Source organism: Belonocnema kinseyi, chromosome 10 (genome assembly GCF_010883055.1).
Source record: "Belonocnema kinseyi isolate 2016_QV_RU_SX_M_011 chromosome 10, B_treatae_v1, whole genome shotgun sequence".
NCBI classification, from domain to species: domain Eukaryota; kingdom Metazoa; phylum Arthropoda; class Insecta; order Hymenoptera; family Cynipidae; genus Belonocnema; species Belonocnema kinseyi.
In genome coordinates this window covers 34,357,904-34,375,169 of record NC_046666.1, presented here as the reverse complement: position 1 = coordinate 34,375,169, position 17,266 = coordinate 34,357,904, and the positions used below count along the sequence as shown (strand labels likewise).

At 35.0% G+C, this 17,266-nt stretch overlaps 1 protein-coding gene across 1 annotated transcript in view; it reads left to right on the top strand.

Annotated features, from left to right (window-relative positions):
• Positions 1-17,266, top strand: part of LOC117182002 (sodium leak channel non-selective protein) — a 35,747-nt gene that overhangs the window by 2,284 nt on the left and 16,197 nt on the right. The window contains exons 3-18 of the mRNA XM_033375021.1: positions 1,313-1,536; positions 2,445-2,719; positions 4,130-4,377; positions 4,929-5,318; positions 6,878-7,069; positions 7,146-7,283; positions 7,486-7,889; positions 10,123-10,245; positions 10,310-10,483; positions 10,573-10,752; positions 12,697-12,949; positions 13,952-14,328; positions 14,418-14,538; positions 14,609-14,742; positions 14,819-14,984; positions 16,797-16,991. Coding sequence (XP_033230912.1) covers positions 1,313-1,536; positions 2,445-2,719; positions 4,130-4,377; positions 4,929-5,318; positions 6,878-7,069; positions 7,146-7,283; positions 7,486-7,889; positions 10,123-10,245; positions 10,310-10,483; positions 10,573-10,752; positions 12,697-12,949; positions 13,952-14,328; positions 14,418-14,538; positions 14,609-14,742; positions 14,819-14,984; positions 16,797-16,991 — 3,594 coding nt within the window. The remainder of the gene's footprint in view (positions 1-1,312; positions 1,537-2,444; positions 2,720-4,129; positions 4,378-4,928; positions 5,319-6,877; positions 7,070-7,145; positions 7,284-7,485; positions 7,890-10,122; positions 10,246-10,309; positions 10,484-10,572; positions 10,753-12,696; positions 12,950-13,951; positions 14,329-14,417; positions 14,539-14,608; positions 14,743-14,818; positions 14,985-16,796; positions 16,992-17,266) is intronic.

Below are 17,266 nucleotides of genomic sequence, written 5' to 3'. Positions count from 1 at the left end.
TCTCTTCCTTCCCCTAACCACACATCCCTCTATTTTTCTACTTTCCCACCCTTCACTTCACCTACTATCCCACTTATGATTTCCCCTACTTTCCTACCCTTCACTTCCACTACTAGCCCTTCTTTCACTTCCTCTACTGCTACACCATTCACTTCCAATACTACCCATCCCCTCACTTTCTCTACTCCCGCTCTCCTCATTTCCGCTCAGTTTTCCTATGTTTTCTTACTTGATCCCCATTCTCTTTATCCTTCACTTTTTCTACCCCCTCATTTACACTCCCTCCCGTCCTCTTGGTCTCTTCTCATTACTTTCCTATTCCACCACCTCTAATTTTTATCAATTCTCCTCCTGCCCTAGCCTCAACTCCCTCTATCCCCCTACTTTCCCTCCCCTCACTTACACTATTTTCCCAGCCTTCACTTCAGCTGCCTCCTTCCCCCTCACATCTACTCATTTCCCACCCTTTACTTCCACTACCACCCTCCCTCACTTCATATAATTTTCCACTATACCCCTCACTCCATCTACTCGCCCTCTCGTAATTTCCCCTTTCATCATTTCTTCCCTTACTCTCCTTTCCCTCGTCCCCCGCTGCTTCCCCTACCCTTTTTCGTTCAAACCCCCCTCCCATTCCAATGTTCTCTTTCCTTCACTTTCCTCATTTCCTTTCACTTTCTCTCTAATAATTTCCCCTCACTGCCCCGCCCGTTATTTCGTACGATGGACGGACGGAGACCCGACCGAAAATATAAGGCTTTTTGCCAGGAGCTACAAATCTCTCAAAATGATTTCAAATTTTCGTCGTCCTAGAACTATACAACGTCATGTATACTTTTTGAAAATTTTGAACCGTTATTATTTTTAAACAACAAAAAGGCATAGCAAATTTTATTTTATGTTGCACATCTGCATGCCAAGACCTTCAATTTTAGCTATCTTCGAACACAATCTATTATAAGGGAAAGTTTTTTACTCAAGGTTTTATACTCCGAATATGACTGCATAGGATCTAAAAGAGCAACGTAAAGTTAGGTGGAATTTTAGATTTAGATCTAATTTTGTCATCAAAGCGCGTGGTCGTGCGGTGGGCGGCGTCGTGCGTTGGCCAATGACGTTATAGTGGCCGTGCGGTGGTCCTATAAAAAAAGAATGCTAACTGTTAATGTATAAATATGATATGGTTAAACTTGGCACCTCATTTTCTCAGTTTGATAGTTGAGGAACATGGTGTAGTATATCCGTAGGACGACGAAATCTTTTGTGTGATGCTGTATTTGTTTAACTAATTGAAATTATAAATTTGTAACAGCGAGACAAATCCTACTTGAAAGATCACTGGTGCCAGTTTGATGCCAGTATGGTTCTTTTTCTTTGGTTGTCAGTAATACTGCAAATGTTCGAGATGCTTGGCTTTGTTCTGAAATTTAGTTATGCCTCCGTACTGCGAGCTCCAAGACCTTTGATAATGATTCGATTTCTACGAGTTTTTCTCAAATTCTCTATGCCGAAGGCCAGAATAAACCAAATTTTTAAGTAAGATTGAAAAATATATATTATCCTATATTGCATATATCGCAGGGATCACAGTAGTTCAGTTCACCGAGAACTGGCGTGGGTATAAGGGGTGGCTGCCAACCCACGTACCTTTTGCTAGGCGCACGGGGACGTGGACATCTCAGCGTCCTCAACATTTTTGATTAATTATTCTCATAAATTCTTTTTCAGCGTATTCCTTTCAGTACAAAATCCTGAGCCGAAAGAAATAATTTAAAAAACACAAAAATATCCTCTAGAAAATCCATTTGAAATTATAATTTAGTTGAAATTTGTTTTCTTTCTTAATTAAAAAGTCTTTTCTGGTCCTAAATTTCGCTCTTTTAATACAAATATAATAGTTTGTGGTTAAACGTGAAACTATTTGGTTGGGAGTTTTTTTTTCTAGAGAATTCAACCATTTTGTTGAAAATTCGTCTTTTTTAAAGAATTTAACTCTTTTGAATTGAAATAAAAATATTTTTAATTCAAATATCGCCTATTAAATTCTTGGCAGAAACCATCTTTTTGCTTCAAAATTCACCCTTTTCGATAGAAATTCAATCTTTTTTTGGTTAAAAATGAAATTGTTTAGTTGGAAATTAATTTATTTTGTTTGAGAATCTAACTATTTTGTTACAAATTTCATCTTGAAGATTCATCATTTGAGTTGAAAATTTATCTCTTTTGGTAGAAATTTAATTTTCTCTGACCAACAAAAATAATCTCTTTCAAAACGTCTTGTTTTATAATTTCTTAAGATTCTGTTTATAATTCTATATCTGAGTTGTTTCAGGGGATTTTTCAAAATTAAGTGGGAGAAAAGGGGTGAACTGTGATCCCTGTATATTGTAGATACTTTAATATAATCTACTTTGAATTTAAATCTCTAATATCCTACTTTTCAGACGATCGAGTCAGCAAATCTACAACGTCACACTTTTCTTCTTATTCTTTATGTCTCTTTATGGTCTATTGGGTGTTCAATTTTTCGGCCAATTAACGAATCATTGCGTTCTGAATACTACACACCCAAAACATATTACAATTAATAGTCTAGCAATTCCGGACACTTTTTGCTCCACTGATCCGGAATCGGGATATCAATGTCCGGCTGGAATGACATGTATGAAACTGGAATTGTCCAAATATATCATGGGCTTCAATGGATTCGACGAGTTTAGTAAGTTGCCATTTTTAGAGAATTCTTTAATTAATTCGGAATAGCTAAATATACAATTTTTGGGGTTTCTTAGAGGAAGTGATGGGAAATCAGGGATGGGGAAGTAGGAGAAGTTAGGAGAGGTTCATCATAGGAAGTGAGGGGAAATGAGGAAAGGGTAGGAGATGAAATTAAGGTAGTTGAAATAGGTGAAATCAGGGGAAATTAGGGATGGTAACAAGGGAAATTAAGGGGAAATTAGGGGTAAAAAGTAGAGGAAGTGAGTGTAAGTGAGGGGCGGGGAAATAAAAGGTGGGTAAGTAAGGGAAGCGACTGGAAAGGGGAAACAGCGGAAGTTTGAGGAATTTCGGGGAGCGAAGTACGTGAAGTTAGTATACGTAGACAGGAGGGGAAAATTAGTGGGGGAAGTGTGGGAAAAAAGGTGGAGAAAAAGTAGGAGTTGTTAGAAAGAATGAGGGTGGAAACGTAGTGGTAGTGATAGGAAATAACAGGAGGAAAGTAGAGGTGGTAAGGAAAAGAAAATGAACGGAGGGTCAGTAGGGGAATTAGAATGAAAGGGGTGTAGGGAAAGTAGGGAAAATAAGGTGAAATAAGGTAAGAGGAAGTCATTAGTGGTGAGGTATAGGAAATAAGAGGGAAATAGGGAAAATAATGGAATGGACAGTAGATGAAGTGAGGAAAAATAAGGAGAGAAGACATAGGAAAAATGAGGGGTGGGGAAGTAAGAAGAAATAAATAAAAGGAAACTAGCAGTGATGAGCATAGGGGACATTTGAGAAAGAAATTAGGGGAAATAAAGGGAGAGTGGTGGGAGTAAAAGTAGGGTAAATAAGGGAGGATTAGTAGGGAAACAGGGGAAAATAAGAAGAAGGGGAGTAGCGGCAAAGAGAAAAAATAAAGAACGGAATATTAGGGGAAAAAAGGAAAAATGATTGAAGGGAAAGTAGGGGAAGTGAGTTGCAGAAAATTAGGGTTGAGTGAGAGGATATGAGGAAAGAGTAACTAGGAGAAGTAAGTGAAAGTAGAAGAGAGACAGTGGGGGAAGTAAGCGTAAATTTCCGGTGACATATAAGGGGAAATAATGGTGGGGGGGGGGGGAATAAGAAGTTAAGGGAGGTAAGGAGAAATAAGGGGAAGACGGGGACATAAGGGGTAATTAGTCTAAGACGAATGAGTGTAAGTGAGCAGAAGTAGAGGAAAGATATAAAAATAAAGGTGATTAGGGGAGGTAAAGTGAGGACTGGGGAAGGAAAGTAGAGGACGCGAAGGAAGGAAGAAATAGAGGACGTAGAAAGTAGGAAAGGGGTCGGCGAAGTGTGAAGTTAGGAGATTGGATGTGGCGAATGTACGGGTAGTAGGGGAGGGAAAATATGGACGGCCTACTTTGACTGATTTTTCTCCTCCTTTCAGTGACCAGTATCTTCACCGTTTATCAAGCTGCCTCCCAAGAAGGATGGGTTTTTATTATGTACCGTGCAATTGACAGCTTACCAGCTTGGAGAGCAGTCCTCTATTTTAGCACGATGATATTCTTTTTGGCCTGGCTTGTGAAGAACGTTTTCATCGCAGTCATAACCGAAACATTCAACGAAATAAGAGTACAATTTCAACAAATGTGGGGTGTGCGAGGACATATTAGCAACAGTTCAGCATCTCAGGTCTTAATTTTGTATAGGTCATAGTGGACGCAGATCAGGGAAAACCCGGAAATCAGGGAATTTTGCAAACTAAAGGTTTTTAAAGGGTTTCAATAAATTTAATGAGATCTTAAAGGATTTCAAATATTTTTTGGCATTTAGAAATACTCAAAAGAATTTTAAAGAGCTTTATAAAGTTTTACGAGATTCCAGCATATTTCAAAGGACTTGAACTACCTGAGGGTGTTTTCAAAGATTCGAAGGAATTCTCAAGAACTTTGAAAAGTTGCAAGAATATTGTAAAAGGTTCAAAGAGATACAATAAAGATGAATTTGAATAAAATATCCGGGATTTAAAAAAGACGGGAGTTATAACAGATAGATGAAGAGATAGAAAAAGATTTATCTGGATAAGCAAAAGGTAATAAAAGGATTGCCATGGATAAAAAAAATATTCGAAAAATACAACGTGTGCGCCCGAATGCCAGAGATAGAAAGTTTCTATCTTTTTCCATCGGTTTCCTTTAAGCAGAGAGGAAAGAAGTTATGATCTTATATTTTCATTTTTTCAGATTTTATGCGGCGATGATAATGGATGGAAATTAATAACTCTCGACGAAAACAAACATGGTGGTATGGCTTCACCTCTCTGTCACGCAGTTTTGCGTTCCCCTCAATTTCGAATGTTCGTCATGTGCATTATCCTCGCAAATGGTGTCACAACTGCGACAATGAACTTCAAGCACGATGAGAGACCAAGAGACACTTATTACGCCAACTACTACTATGTCGAAATCGCTTTCACTATTCTTCTCGACCTGGAAACTCTCTTCAAAATTTGGTGCCTGGGCTTTCGAAGTTATTACAAGCACTCAATACACAAATTTGAACTGCTTCTTGCCATCGGCACTACTATACACATCATACCCTTTTTCTACCTTTCCGGTTTCACTTACTTTCAAGTAAGTTCACCTCCTTAAAAAAAATTATGAATGATCTTTTAGGATTTCGTAGTCCCAGGAGGGGGAGTGTACGGGGAGGAAGTAGAGGAAGGAATAGGTAGTAGGAAAATAATTGTGAGTAGGGGAGGTGAAGTGCAGCAGGGGAAGTAAGAGATGTAGAAGTAGGAGAAGAGATGGGTAGTAGGAGAGGTGAGCAGAGTACAAAAAGCGGTTGAAGGAGAAGTAGGAAAAATGAGGGGCGAGTAGTAAGAAAAAAGAATGAAAGAATGTAAAGTGAGGGCAGGGTACTAGGAGAAGTTGGGGGAGAGGAAGCAGGGGAGGGTATGAGCAGTAAGAATTTAGGTTGAGTAAGAGAAGGGGAGTAGAGTACGGGAAATAAGGGGGTAAGTGATGAAAAATAAAGTAAGAAATTGTTAGTGAGGAATTGGCGGTAATTAGAGCAGGGGAAATGAGGGCAGGGGTTATGGCATATGAGGGAGGGGGAAGTAGCAGAAGCGATGAGTAGAAGAGAATTGAAGGTGATTAGGGGACGGGGAGCAGGGAAGTAAGTAGAAAGGAAATAGAAGAAGGGAAGATTAGTAGTAGTTAAATGAAAGTTATTATGAAATTGAGGTAGAGTGAGGGTTGTAATGAAAGGCAAATGTGATCAGGGAAAATAGAGAAAGGGATCGACAATACGGAACTGTGGGGGGAGAGTAGAGAAGTTTCAAGTGAGGGATGTAGTAGAGAGTGGGGAAGTGAGGAATGTATACGCAGAGAAAATAAGCTGCAGTAGATTAAGGGGTCTAGGGAAATAAGAGTGAGGTGATGAGTAAGGAAGGGATAGTAGAGTAGGGTAAGTAACGGTAATTATTGACAGGGAAAGTAGGGGAGGGGAAGTGGGAGAAATAACCGATAATAGGGAACTGGTTTTGGATATGAAATGTGGGTGAACGTACAGTATGAGAAGTGAGAGGGAATGGTAGCAGTAAGAGGGAAAATAGAAATAGAGAAGGATGGGAAGGGATTAGTAGCCAGAAATTAATGGTAAGCCGTGGAGTGAAAGTGCGGGGAGGGGTGATAGGGTAAGTGATGGAGGTGGATGTTCGTGGTAAGGAAGAAGCCAAGGAAGTGAGGGGAGAGTACCTAGAAGAAAAGAGGCTAGTAGGTTAGAGAAATTAGGAGAAGAGATGGGTGCTTGGGAATTGATGTAGAGTAGGGGAGTGGAAGTGGGCGAAGGTAAAGTAGCAAAAGTGAGGAAGGAGAAGTAAGAAGTGATAAGAAGGGATAATTAATGGGGAATTGTAGGCTGAGTAGGGAGCAGGAGTAGAGTAGGGAACAGAGGGAAAGTTAAGTAGGAAAAATAATGGGTGTGTGAGTAGTGAATAGTACAGAAAGAGAAATTATAGGAAATGAGGGTAGGGTTCGTAGATTAGGGCAAGTAGGAGAGGTGAAGGGGAAAAGGAGAGGGATAGTAGAGTAACGAAGGGGAGTAGGGGAAATATGGGTTAGGAAGTTGGAAAAATAAGTAGGAGAAAGGGACGCTTTTACTAATTTTCTCATCTTATTCTATTTTCCAGGTTCTGAGAGTCGTAAGACTTATTAAGGCATCGCCAATGTTGGAGGACTTCGTCTACAAGATTTTCGGGCCTGGAAAAAAATTGGGTAGTTTAATTATATTCACTATGTGCCTGCTCGTTATATCTTCCAGCATTTCCATGCAGCTCTTCTGTTTCCTCTGCAACTATACAAAATTTGAAACCTTCCCTGAAGTGAGATACTTAAATTTAATTTTCTTACTTCTGGTTGAAGAAATATTTACAATATCCTGCATTTTTTATTCCACAGGCCTTTATGTCTATGTTCCAAATCTTGACTCAAGAAGCTTGGGTCGAGGTTATGGATGAAACTATGGTGCGAACACATGAAACGATGGCACCGTTCGTTGCTATTTATTTCATCCTCTACCATCTTTTTGTCACTTTGGTAAAATTCCTTTGATCATGTATCTAAGGGGCCATCCGTAAATTACCAACTGCAAATCCATAGATACTGTTACGTAATATATTTTTAAATCAACCGGTAAAAAATTTTCAAAAAATATGTTACCTAAATTATGGGTGCCCCCTAATGTACTTATTACAAATTTCATAAATGATTTTTTGCAAATCATTAAATGAACTTCTAGATTGTGTTGAGTCTTTTCGTTGCTGTGATATTGGACAACTTGGAACTTGATGAAGACATCAAGAAATTAAAACAGCTCAAGTTTCGAGAGCAAAGTGCCGAGATCAAAGAAACCCTTCCATTCCGGCTGAGAATTTTCGAAAAATTTCCTGACAGTCCACAGATGACTTGTTTACATAAAGTCCCTTCCGATTTTAACCTTCCCAAGGTGAGGGAGAGTTTTATGAGGCAATTTGTTTACGAGGTTGAGGATGAGGAAAATGAGGGAACGAAAAAAGTTAGTGAAGCTTTCGATTCAAAGATGGTCTATCGGAAGCAAAGACCAGTCAAAATTTTAAATGATCCACCGAAAGTGAGAAATGTTGTGACACCACTGAAGAAAGCAGCTGTAACATACATAATCAAGTAAGAATCCAAACACTGACAAAAAAAATTGTTTCGGTATACATATATGACGTGGAACAAAGAAACCTGCCTCACGAGCCAAAAATCGATTTTCCGGTTTTTATTGATTCTGAATAATGAAGATTTCCCCTGTCGAATAAAAAAAATCTCCATTACTTCACGATAAAATTGGAATTTTCTGGAGCTGAAAATGAAGCATTTTTATTACCTGATCATACGCGGCAAACTGCAGACAGGTTTAGTAATCAATACTCTCTGATTTAGTATATTATTTTCAATTATTTTGCACACACTTGAAAATTTCAGACAATTTCAAAGAATCAAAAGTATTTCAAGAATTCAGGGAATTCACAGAATTCAAGGAATTCAGGAAATTTAGAGATTTGAAGGGATTCACGTAATTCTAGGAATTTAGATAATTCGGGATAATCAAGAATGTTAAGGAATTCCTTTTATTCAAGGCATTCAGGATATTCAATGATATCATAGAATATAGAGAATTTCAGAGATTTCAACGCATTTAGGGAATTCAAGGAATTCAGAGTATTTAATTAAATGAAGAATTTCATACAATTTTAAGAATTTAGATATATTCAGAAATTCAGAATAATCAAGGAGTTCAAAGAATTCATAATCGTCAAGGCGTTCAAGAAATTAAAATAATTTAGGAAATTACGAGAATTTCAGGGATTCTTTGAGCATTTAGCGAATTCGAGGAATACAAGAATTTGATAGAGTTTAAAAAGTTTAGCGAATTCAGGAGTTTCGGGCAATTCAAGTAATTTTAGGAACTAAGAATATTCCATAAATTCAAGGGATTCAGAGAATTTAAGGAATTTAAAAAATTCAGCGAATTTAGAATATTCCAGGATTTCAGAGAATTTCATATAATTCGAGGAATTCTAAATATTCGAGATATTCATACTATTGAAGGATTTCACAAAATTTGTGGAATTCAGACATTTTCAAGAAGTAAAGGAATTCCCAATATTTAAGTAATTTAGGGAGTTATGAATATTCAAGGAATTTAGGGTATTTCAGGAATTTAAGGATTTCTTGGAATTAAGAGAATAATAGGGATTTTAGAGCATGTGCGGAATTCAAGATATTTCAGGAATTCAAAATATTAAATGAATTCAGAGAAAAAAGAAATTCGAGGAATTCCAGATATTCAAGAGATTTCTAATATTTTCAGAGATTTTCAGGGATTACAGTGTTTTAGAGAACTTGAAATATTGAGAGAATTAAAGGAAATTCAGGAATTCAGAATATTCAAGAATTTCACGGAAATCAAAATATTCAAGAATTTCAGGAAAATCAGAATTTCCAAGGATTTCAGGAAAATCAGGATATTCAGGGATTTCAGAGAAATCAGAGTATTAGAGGATTTCAAGAAATTTAGAGAAATCAAGCAATTTGCAGTATCCACAAAATTCAGAAATTTTCAATAATTCAGAAAACTCAAAACTTTCAAGGAATTCAAAGATTTCAGAGAATTTGAGGGATTTTGGGGCATTAAGGGAATTCAGGTAATCGAAAGAATACAGGAAATTGATGGAGTTTGAAGAATTTCGAGAATTCAGCCATATCCGAGGAATTCGCAAGATTTGAGGAAACTCAGAATTTAGGAAATTCAGAGAAATTGAAAGTTTACAGAGAATTTGGAGAATTTCAGAGAATTTAGAAAATTGACGGTATTCAGAAAATTGACGAATTTCAGGAAATTGAATAAGTTTAGAAAGTTCCGAGAATTCATGGAAATCAGAGCAATTCAAAAGATGTCATGAAACTTAGAATTTAAGATTAGCAGATAATTGAAAGGTTTCAGAGAATTTTAGGGATTTCAGAGCATTTAGGAAATTGAATGAATTCCAGGTGTTAACAAAATTTAGAAAATCAAAGACTCCAAAGAGATGATAGAATTCCGTGGAAATCAAAATATTTTAAGGAAGATAAAACAACTCAAATGAAAAATAAGGATTCAAAGGAATTCAATGTGAATTCAGGATAATTTTTAAAAATACACTAAACCCGAGTCTTAATTACTAAACCTGTCTGTATAACGTGTAATAAAAACGAGAGGCCAACTCAAAAATTAGAGTCGTTCTTTTAGACGACAAACAACAGAGGGGTCGTTTTAGATGAACACTCCGAGTTTTATTTTTAATCCAGGAATATAAATATTGTATTAAAATTTTTTATTAAGATTTTGAATTTTATTTTTATTTTCCAGTGACTCAAACAACCAAAGACTAATGTTGGGTGATTCGGCAATGATACCAGTGCCAGGAAAAGGGTTGTTGAAACCTCAGGGTACAATCAGCAGCGCCAAGCAATTGCGGATTGATCAGAAGAAGTAAAATCCTGACTATACTTATTTACATTTTTTATCATCATTTATATATGCATTCTCATTTCAGATCAATTCGCAGGAGTGTCAGAAGTGGCTCCATAAAATTGAAACAAACTTATGAACATCTTATGGAAAATGGTGACATAGGAGCCATAAATCGAGTCAGTTCATCAAGAAGTAGACCACACGATTTGGACATCAAACTTTTGCAGGCGAAACGACAGCAGGCGGAAATGCGAAGGTTGGATTCTAATATTGCAGAACTTTAAATCATATTTTTCCAAAATTTATTTTGAAAGAATGCAACTAAAAATGCGTCAAATTTTCTAGAAACCAGAGAGAAGATGACCTGAGAGAAAACCATCCTCTCTTCGACACGCCGCTTTTCGCAGTGCCACGTGAAAGTAAATTTCGAAAAATTTGTCAACTTTTGGTCTACGCGCGATACGATGCAAGATTAAAAGATCCTCTTACTGGCAAAGAGAGAAAAGTGCAATACAAAAGTTTACAGTAAGCATGTAATAGACGCAACCAACAATCCTCTCAAAACAAGGAAAATATGGGTTTTTTGACGAAAATAGGGGAATAATAGGGGAATCAATTCTTTGAAATAATATTAAAACTTTTAACGAAAAGAGGTCCATTCTGAATCAAAAATGTAATAGAAGAATTGTTAATAGGAAATAATGAACTTTCAACTGAGACTAATTTTCAACAGAATAGTTGAATTTTCACTTCACAAAGATCAAGTTTCAAATGAATGGCGGAATTTTCGAACAAAAAGATTAAATTTTAAACGAACGAATTTATAATCCAAACGGGTCAATTTTTTAGGCAAAAAGGCGAACTCACAAAAAAAAACAGTTGAAATTTGAACCTACAAAGATGAATTTTCAACGAAAAAAAGAAAGACTTTTGAATGAACAAAAATCTTTGATATTTAAATTTTATTCTTGATAATATTTTGATTGGCGATAAATAAAGAATTTCTTATATTAATTATTTGAGTAAAGAAGTTAATTTAGTTAATTTAAATTACGTAACGTTTTTAAGAATCTCCAAAATCTAGTCTTGAGCTAAAACGGAACAATATTTGTATTTTATTTTATTTCGTGTGTTTTTTCACTTACTCAAAATTTTCAATTACAGTTGAATTTTTGACCATAAAAAAGATGAATTTGTAACCAAATAATCGAATTTTCAACCTAAAAGAAGATAAATTTCCAACTAAATTATCGAATATCGACAATAATGATTAAAATTTAACAAAAAATGGTTGCATTCATAAATAGATAGGTTGAAATAGTTGAAATTTTAATAAAAAAGAATGAATTCTTAATGAAACAGACGAATTTTTGAATAAATGACGACATTTCAAATAAAAACAGTTTTACTTTCAAACAAATAGTTAAATTTTCGAACGAAAAAAACGAATTTTTTCAAGACTTTTCTTTACCAAAAAAAAGTTGATCATCAGCCAAGAAATATGATGTATCACAAAAAAATACTTTTCTGCCATAAAAAAATTAATTTTAAATCAAAATGGATTCATTTTCCTCTAAGAAAACAAATGTAAAAAAACAGTTGATTTTTCGACTAAAAAATGAATTTTTAAACAAATGGTCAAATCCTAGAAAAAAAAGATAACATTATAAAAAAATGGTTGCATTTTTAACCAAACAGTGGAATTTTCAATCTAAAAAAACAATTTACGACAAAATGATCGAATTTAGAACAAAAAAATGTTGTTTCTACCAAGAAAGACAAATTTCGAATAAAAAAGATGACTTTTCTACCAAAAAATATGAATTTCCAATATTTTCTTCAAAGTAATTTTAACCAAATATTTACATTTTTAACCAAATAATTGAATTTTCAACCGAATTTAAAGAGAACATGTTCAATTAAGAAGATGAAGTTTCCATTAAATAATTAAATTTTTAAGCCTGAAAAACATAATTTTTTGGAAGACCGTGCAATTACCAACAAAAAAAGTAAACTTTCAAACTAAAAGATGTTGCTTCAACAAAAAATATACTTTCATAACAAAACATATGAATTTTCAACGCAAACGGATAACTTTTTTTTATCCAAAAAGACGAATGTACAAAAAAACTTTGAATTTTCTACCAAAAGGCGAATTTTTAAAAGTTTTTTTCTTAAGTCGAATTTTTAACAAAAATAGTAGACTTTTCAACCAAAACAAATTAGGTTTTAACGAAAATAATTGGATTTTCTTATTTGGTTCTAACCAATTAGTTGGAATTTAAGCGAGAAATTTAAAAAAGGGGAACTTTCTTGAAAAACAGTGAAGAAAAGAGGAATTCTTTGTAAACAGGGGAAAAGAAGGGAATAGTGTGAAGAATAGAGTAAAGTCTGAACTAATATTTTTCTGGAACTAAAAATATTATTTACTTTCCTTACATTCTTAATTAATTCTTCTTATATTTTCAGTAATTTTCTTGGACTTGTGACTTATTTGGATTGGGTGATGATTTGCTCCACGACTCTTTCCTGCATATCGATGATGTTCGAAACACCAAAGTATCGCGTTATGGAAATTCCAGCTTTGCAAGTTGCAGAATATGGATTTGTTATTTTTATGAGTCTCGAATTGGCTCTTAAAATTTTAGCAGATGGGTTATTTTTCACCCCAAAAGCGTACATCAAGGATGTTGCCTCAGTTTTGGACGTATTTATCTACGTGGTATAGTATTTTCAGCTAAAAAATATAGAGCTTCATTGTATATTAGTAGTATAGCTCTACAACTACGTCGCCAATTACCGACCAAGCAGGTTTCTGTTCCACGCTGAGTTACCGACAGTCAGTATTACCATCGATCGATGAGATATCACCATAAGTCAGTACGGTATTAACATCAGTCGGTAATACAAATTCCCTACATGAGGCGATTATAAAGCGACGTCTCAGTTATCTACCTTCTCCATTATTTTCTATCACCTCATTCTCCTCTTCTTCTGTTATCTCCTCATCCATTTTCTGATTTATCTTCTGATCCCCCTTCTCCTGTTCTATCTCCTCTTCATATATCTCCTAATCTATCTCCTTATTTGTCTCTTCAACCTCCTTCTTATCTATCTCTTGCTTCTCCTCAACGTGAAAGATAAGGAGGAGGGTGTAAAAGAGAAGCAGGAAATTGCCTGATCATCTGCTTCTTCATTCACCTCTTAATCCTCATCTATTTTTTCATTCAGCTCCTCCTCCCCCTGGTCATCTTTCTTAACTGTCTCCTGCGTCTCCTCATCGTGAAAGATTAAGAGGATGCTATCAAGGAGAAACAGGAAATAGGAACTGGGTTAGCAGGTGAAGCATCATGCGATAAATCAAAAGATGAATAAGAAAGAGGATCAGAAGCTAGATGATGGGAAGTCAGATAAGGAGATAAAGTAGGAGCTAGATTTATATGAGATGGATTAGAAAGCTGAGAAAGGTAGAAGGTAGTAGAAGGATCATAAGATAAGTGAGAATGGGGTAGAAGGGGGAACGGATCTGTAAGGTAGACTACTGATATATCGACAGAGACTAGATCCATGGCCGGAAAAAAAATTTCCTACTGATGGTAATACCGACTGTTGATAACTCAGCATGGAACAGAACCTTGTTCGGTCGCTAAGTGGCGTCGTAGGGGTATAGCTGTGTTACTTATATTTGAAATCTCATCTTTGAACATTATTTTCTAATAATTAGGTGAGTCTCGTATTTCTTTGCTGGATGCCAAAAAGTGTACCACCAAACTCTGGTGCTCAACTCTTGATGATTTTACGCTGCGTAAGACCCTTGCGAATTTTCACTTTGGTGCCTCACATGAAAAAAGTTGTTTACGAGTTGTGCAGAGGATTCAAAGAAATATTGTTGGTATCAACTTTGCTGATACTATTGATGTTTATTTTTGCGAGTTATGGTGTACAGCTTTATGGAGGCCGATTGGCTCGTTGTAATGATCCCACAATTCTAAAGAGAGAAGAATGTGTCGGAGTATTTATGAGAAGAGTATTCGTAACAAAAATGAAACTTCAGCCTGGACAAAACGAAAGTTATCCATCCATTTTGGTTCCACGTGTTTGGTAAAATAATTCAACAGATTAATAAGTTTTCAATTTGAAATGGATAAAAATTGATTTGCAATTCAAATTTCCCAAAATTTATTTCACAGGGCAAATCCGAGGCGATTTAATTTTGACAATATAGGAGATGCGATGCTAGCCTTATTTGAAGTTTTGTCATTCAAAGGTTGGCTGGACGTTCGAGATGTATTGATAAAAGCTCTTGGCCCTGTAAGTTCTTGCTTTGTAAAACAAATTTTGTTATTTTACAGTTTCAATAATAAATTATCTTTTAATTAAGGTCCATGCAATTTACATTCACATCTATATTTTCCTTGGCTGTATGATTGGTCTCACACTCTTCGTGGGTGTTGTGATTGCTAATTATTCAGAGAACAAAGGCACTGCTTTGCTGACTGTGGATCAGAGGCGATGGTAAGTCAAAGTCTAAATAAATATATTAAATTTCTATTTATTACAAATTCATAACTAATCAGAATAATTCTTTAAGGTGTGACTTGAAAAAGAGATTGAAAATTGCTCAACCTCTTCATCTGCCTCCGAGACCAGACGGGAAAAAGTTTAGAGCATTCATATATGACATAACTCAGAATATCTACTTCAAAAGATTCATCGCTGTCATGGTTCTAATAAACAGTTCACTTCTCTGTGTTTCGGTAATTTCTCATATTTAATATTATTATGTTGAATGATAATTGAAAATCATGATTTTTGTACTTCATAAGGAGAAGAAAAAAAATGAAAGTATTATGGGCAGGGAGAAACAGTTCTCGGGAAAAATATCTAATTATAGTTTTAAAAATTTCATTATTACTGGTGTCCTTAGCTGTGGAAAAATTTCTTAGCTCGGTTGGGATTCGAATGTGACACCAAACCGGCAATCTACAGACCTGGGTTCGAACCCCGGCGCAACTGAAAGGGAATTTTTTTCATAGCTAAAAACGATAACCATTTTGGTTTAAACTAGGAGATCAAAAACTGCCATTCTACCGAAAAACCTAGTTTTTATGAATTTTTTATGAATAATGAATCTTGCTCTCCTTCGTAGCTTAATGGATAAGAGTACCATATCGGTAACTGTTGACCTGGGTTCGTATACCAGCGGAGTTCAAGAAGAACTTTATTCACAGACCTACATTAAAACTTATTTGGTTTGCGATTAATAGATCAGAAACTGTCCTTCATTCAACCCAAAACTATATTTTATAATAATTGACTTATTATTAAAAATTGAATGAGCAAAACAGAAATGCGAAATTTGTAACTTCTGTAGAAAACATTTAAAATCCCTTGAAAGTAAATTAAATTTCTTGTCTAAAATTCTCTCGAAATTCCTTCAAAACTGCGAAATTTCTTAAAATGTTTGCAATAGTAAAAATCCATTAAAATAATTAGAAATTATTTCAAATCCTTTGAATATAAATGAAATTAAACTTATTTATTTCAGTTTTCAAAAAAAAAAAAAAAAAACGTTAAAATCCCTATAAATCTTTGAAATCCTTGGAGATTCAAAAAATCATTCAAATCTTGTCAAATTGCTTGAAATCTTAGGAAATCCTACAAAATTATTTGAAATCCATTGCAATTTTTTAATCTTTCGAAATCCTTTGAAATCCCTTAAAACCTTTGACAATCGTCGAAACGTATTAAAATAAGTAGAAATCGTTTAATATCCCTTAATATAAATTGAATTAAAATTATTCAGTAGTTTTCTACAAAAACTTTCAAATCCCTAGAAATCTTTGAGATCCTTGCAGATTCAAGAAAATACTTTAAATCTTACAATATTCCTTGAAATTCTTGAAAACCCTAGAAAATTCTTTGAAATTCCTTGAAATTTGTGAAATCTTTTGAAATCCTTTGGAATTCCTTCAAATCTTTGAAAATCGTCGGAAGCCATTAAAATAAGTATAAAAGATGAGAAATCCCTTGAATATAAATTAACTGCTGATTTCTAATGAAATATCGTACATCACTTATATGGTTAGACAGGCCATTACGTTAAGTTTCGCTATTGTTTTTATCGAATCTTTCAATATTTTATCATTATTTATTTATATACAGATTTTCTTGTGATTTTTCTGTAATGGTTTTTCCAGAATGTTGAAAATATATAAGAAATTTACGGTAGAAAAATCATTATAAAACCCTATACTGAACATCCTATAATATTTTTTCGTATAGGTATGGCAGGATTACAAAGGATTGTAAAAAATTGTATGGCATTGCAAAAGATCACATAAGACAGCGGAGGGGTTGTACATTAAATTTCAGGAGTAATTAAGCCTTCGGGCTTAGCTAAAAAAATTTGTAAGGGATTGTGACATAATAAAATAAATTTAAAAATCGAAAATTTGATATAAGTACCCTCTTAAGCGTATAAATTAGATATTTGTTCCTAGACATGTTTTTTCGTGCCCATAATATCTCAAATAGAAGATAAAATAAATATTCTTCTTCTTTCAAAGTGGAGAATTGAGACAGAACACACTGAAGCTTTGGCTTTAGTCTCAACACTTTTGACGCTGGTCTTCCTGGTAGAAGTTGTAATGAAAAACATTGCTTTCACACCACGTGGATATTGGCAATCGAGGAGAAATAGATATGATTTATTGGTGACTGTAGTCGGGGTCATCTGGATTGTTATTCACGGAACAATGAAAGTATGTTATGATTTTGTTAAGTAGTTAGAAAAAATATCTTTTTAGGGTTTCGTAGCCTCGGTTTGAAACTACGGAAGTAGAAGAAGTTCCTAACCTACATTACCCCGTACCCAAGTCGACTCTACCCCTTACCCTAGCCGAGTTTGCCCCGCATCTTAGTCGGCCTTGACCCACACCCAAACCGACTTTATCTCGCATCCTACATGATTTTAGGACGTGCCATAGCCGGCTTTACCCCGCACTCTACTCTACTTTACCCCATAACCAAGCCCTCT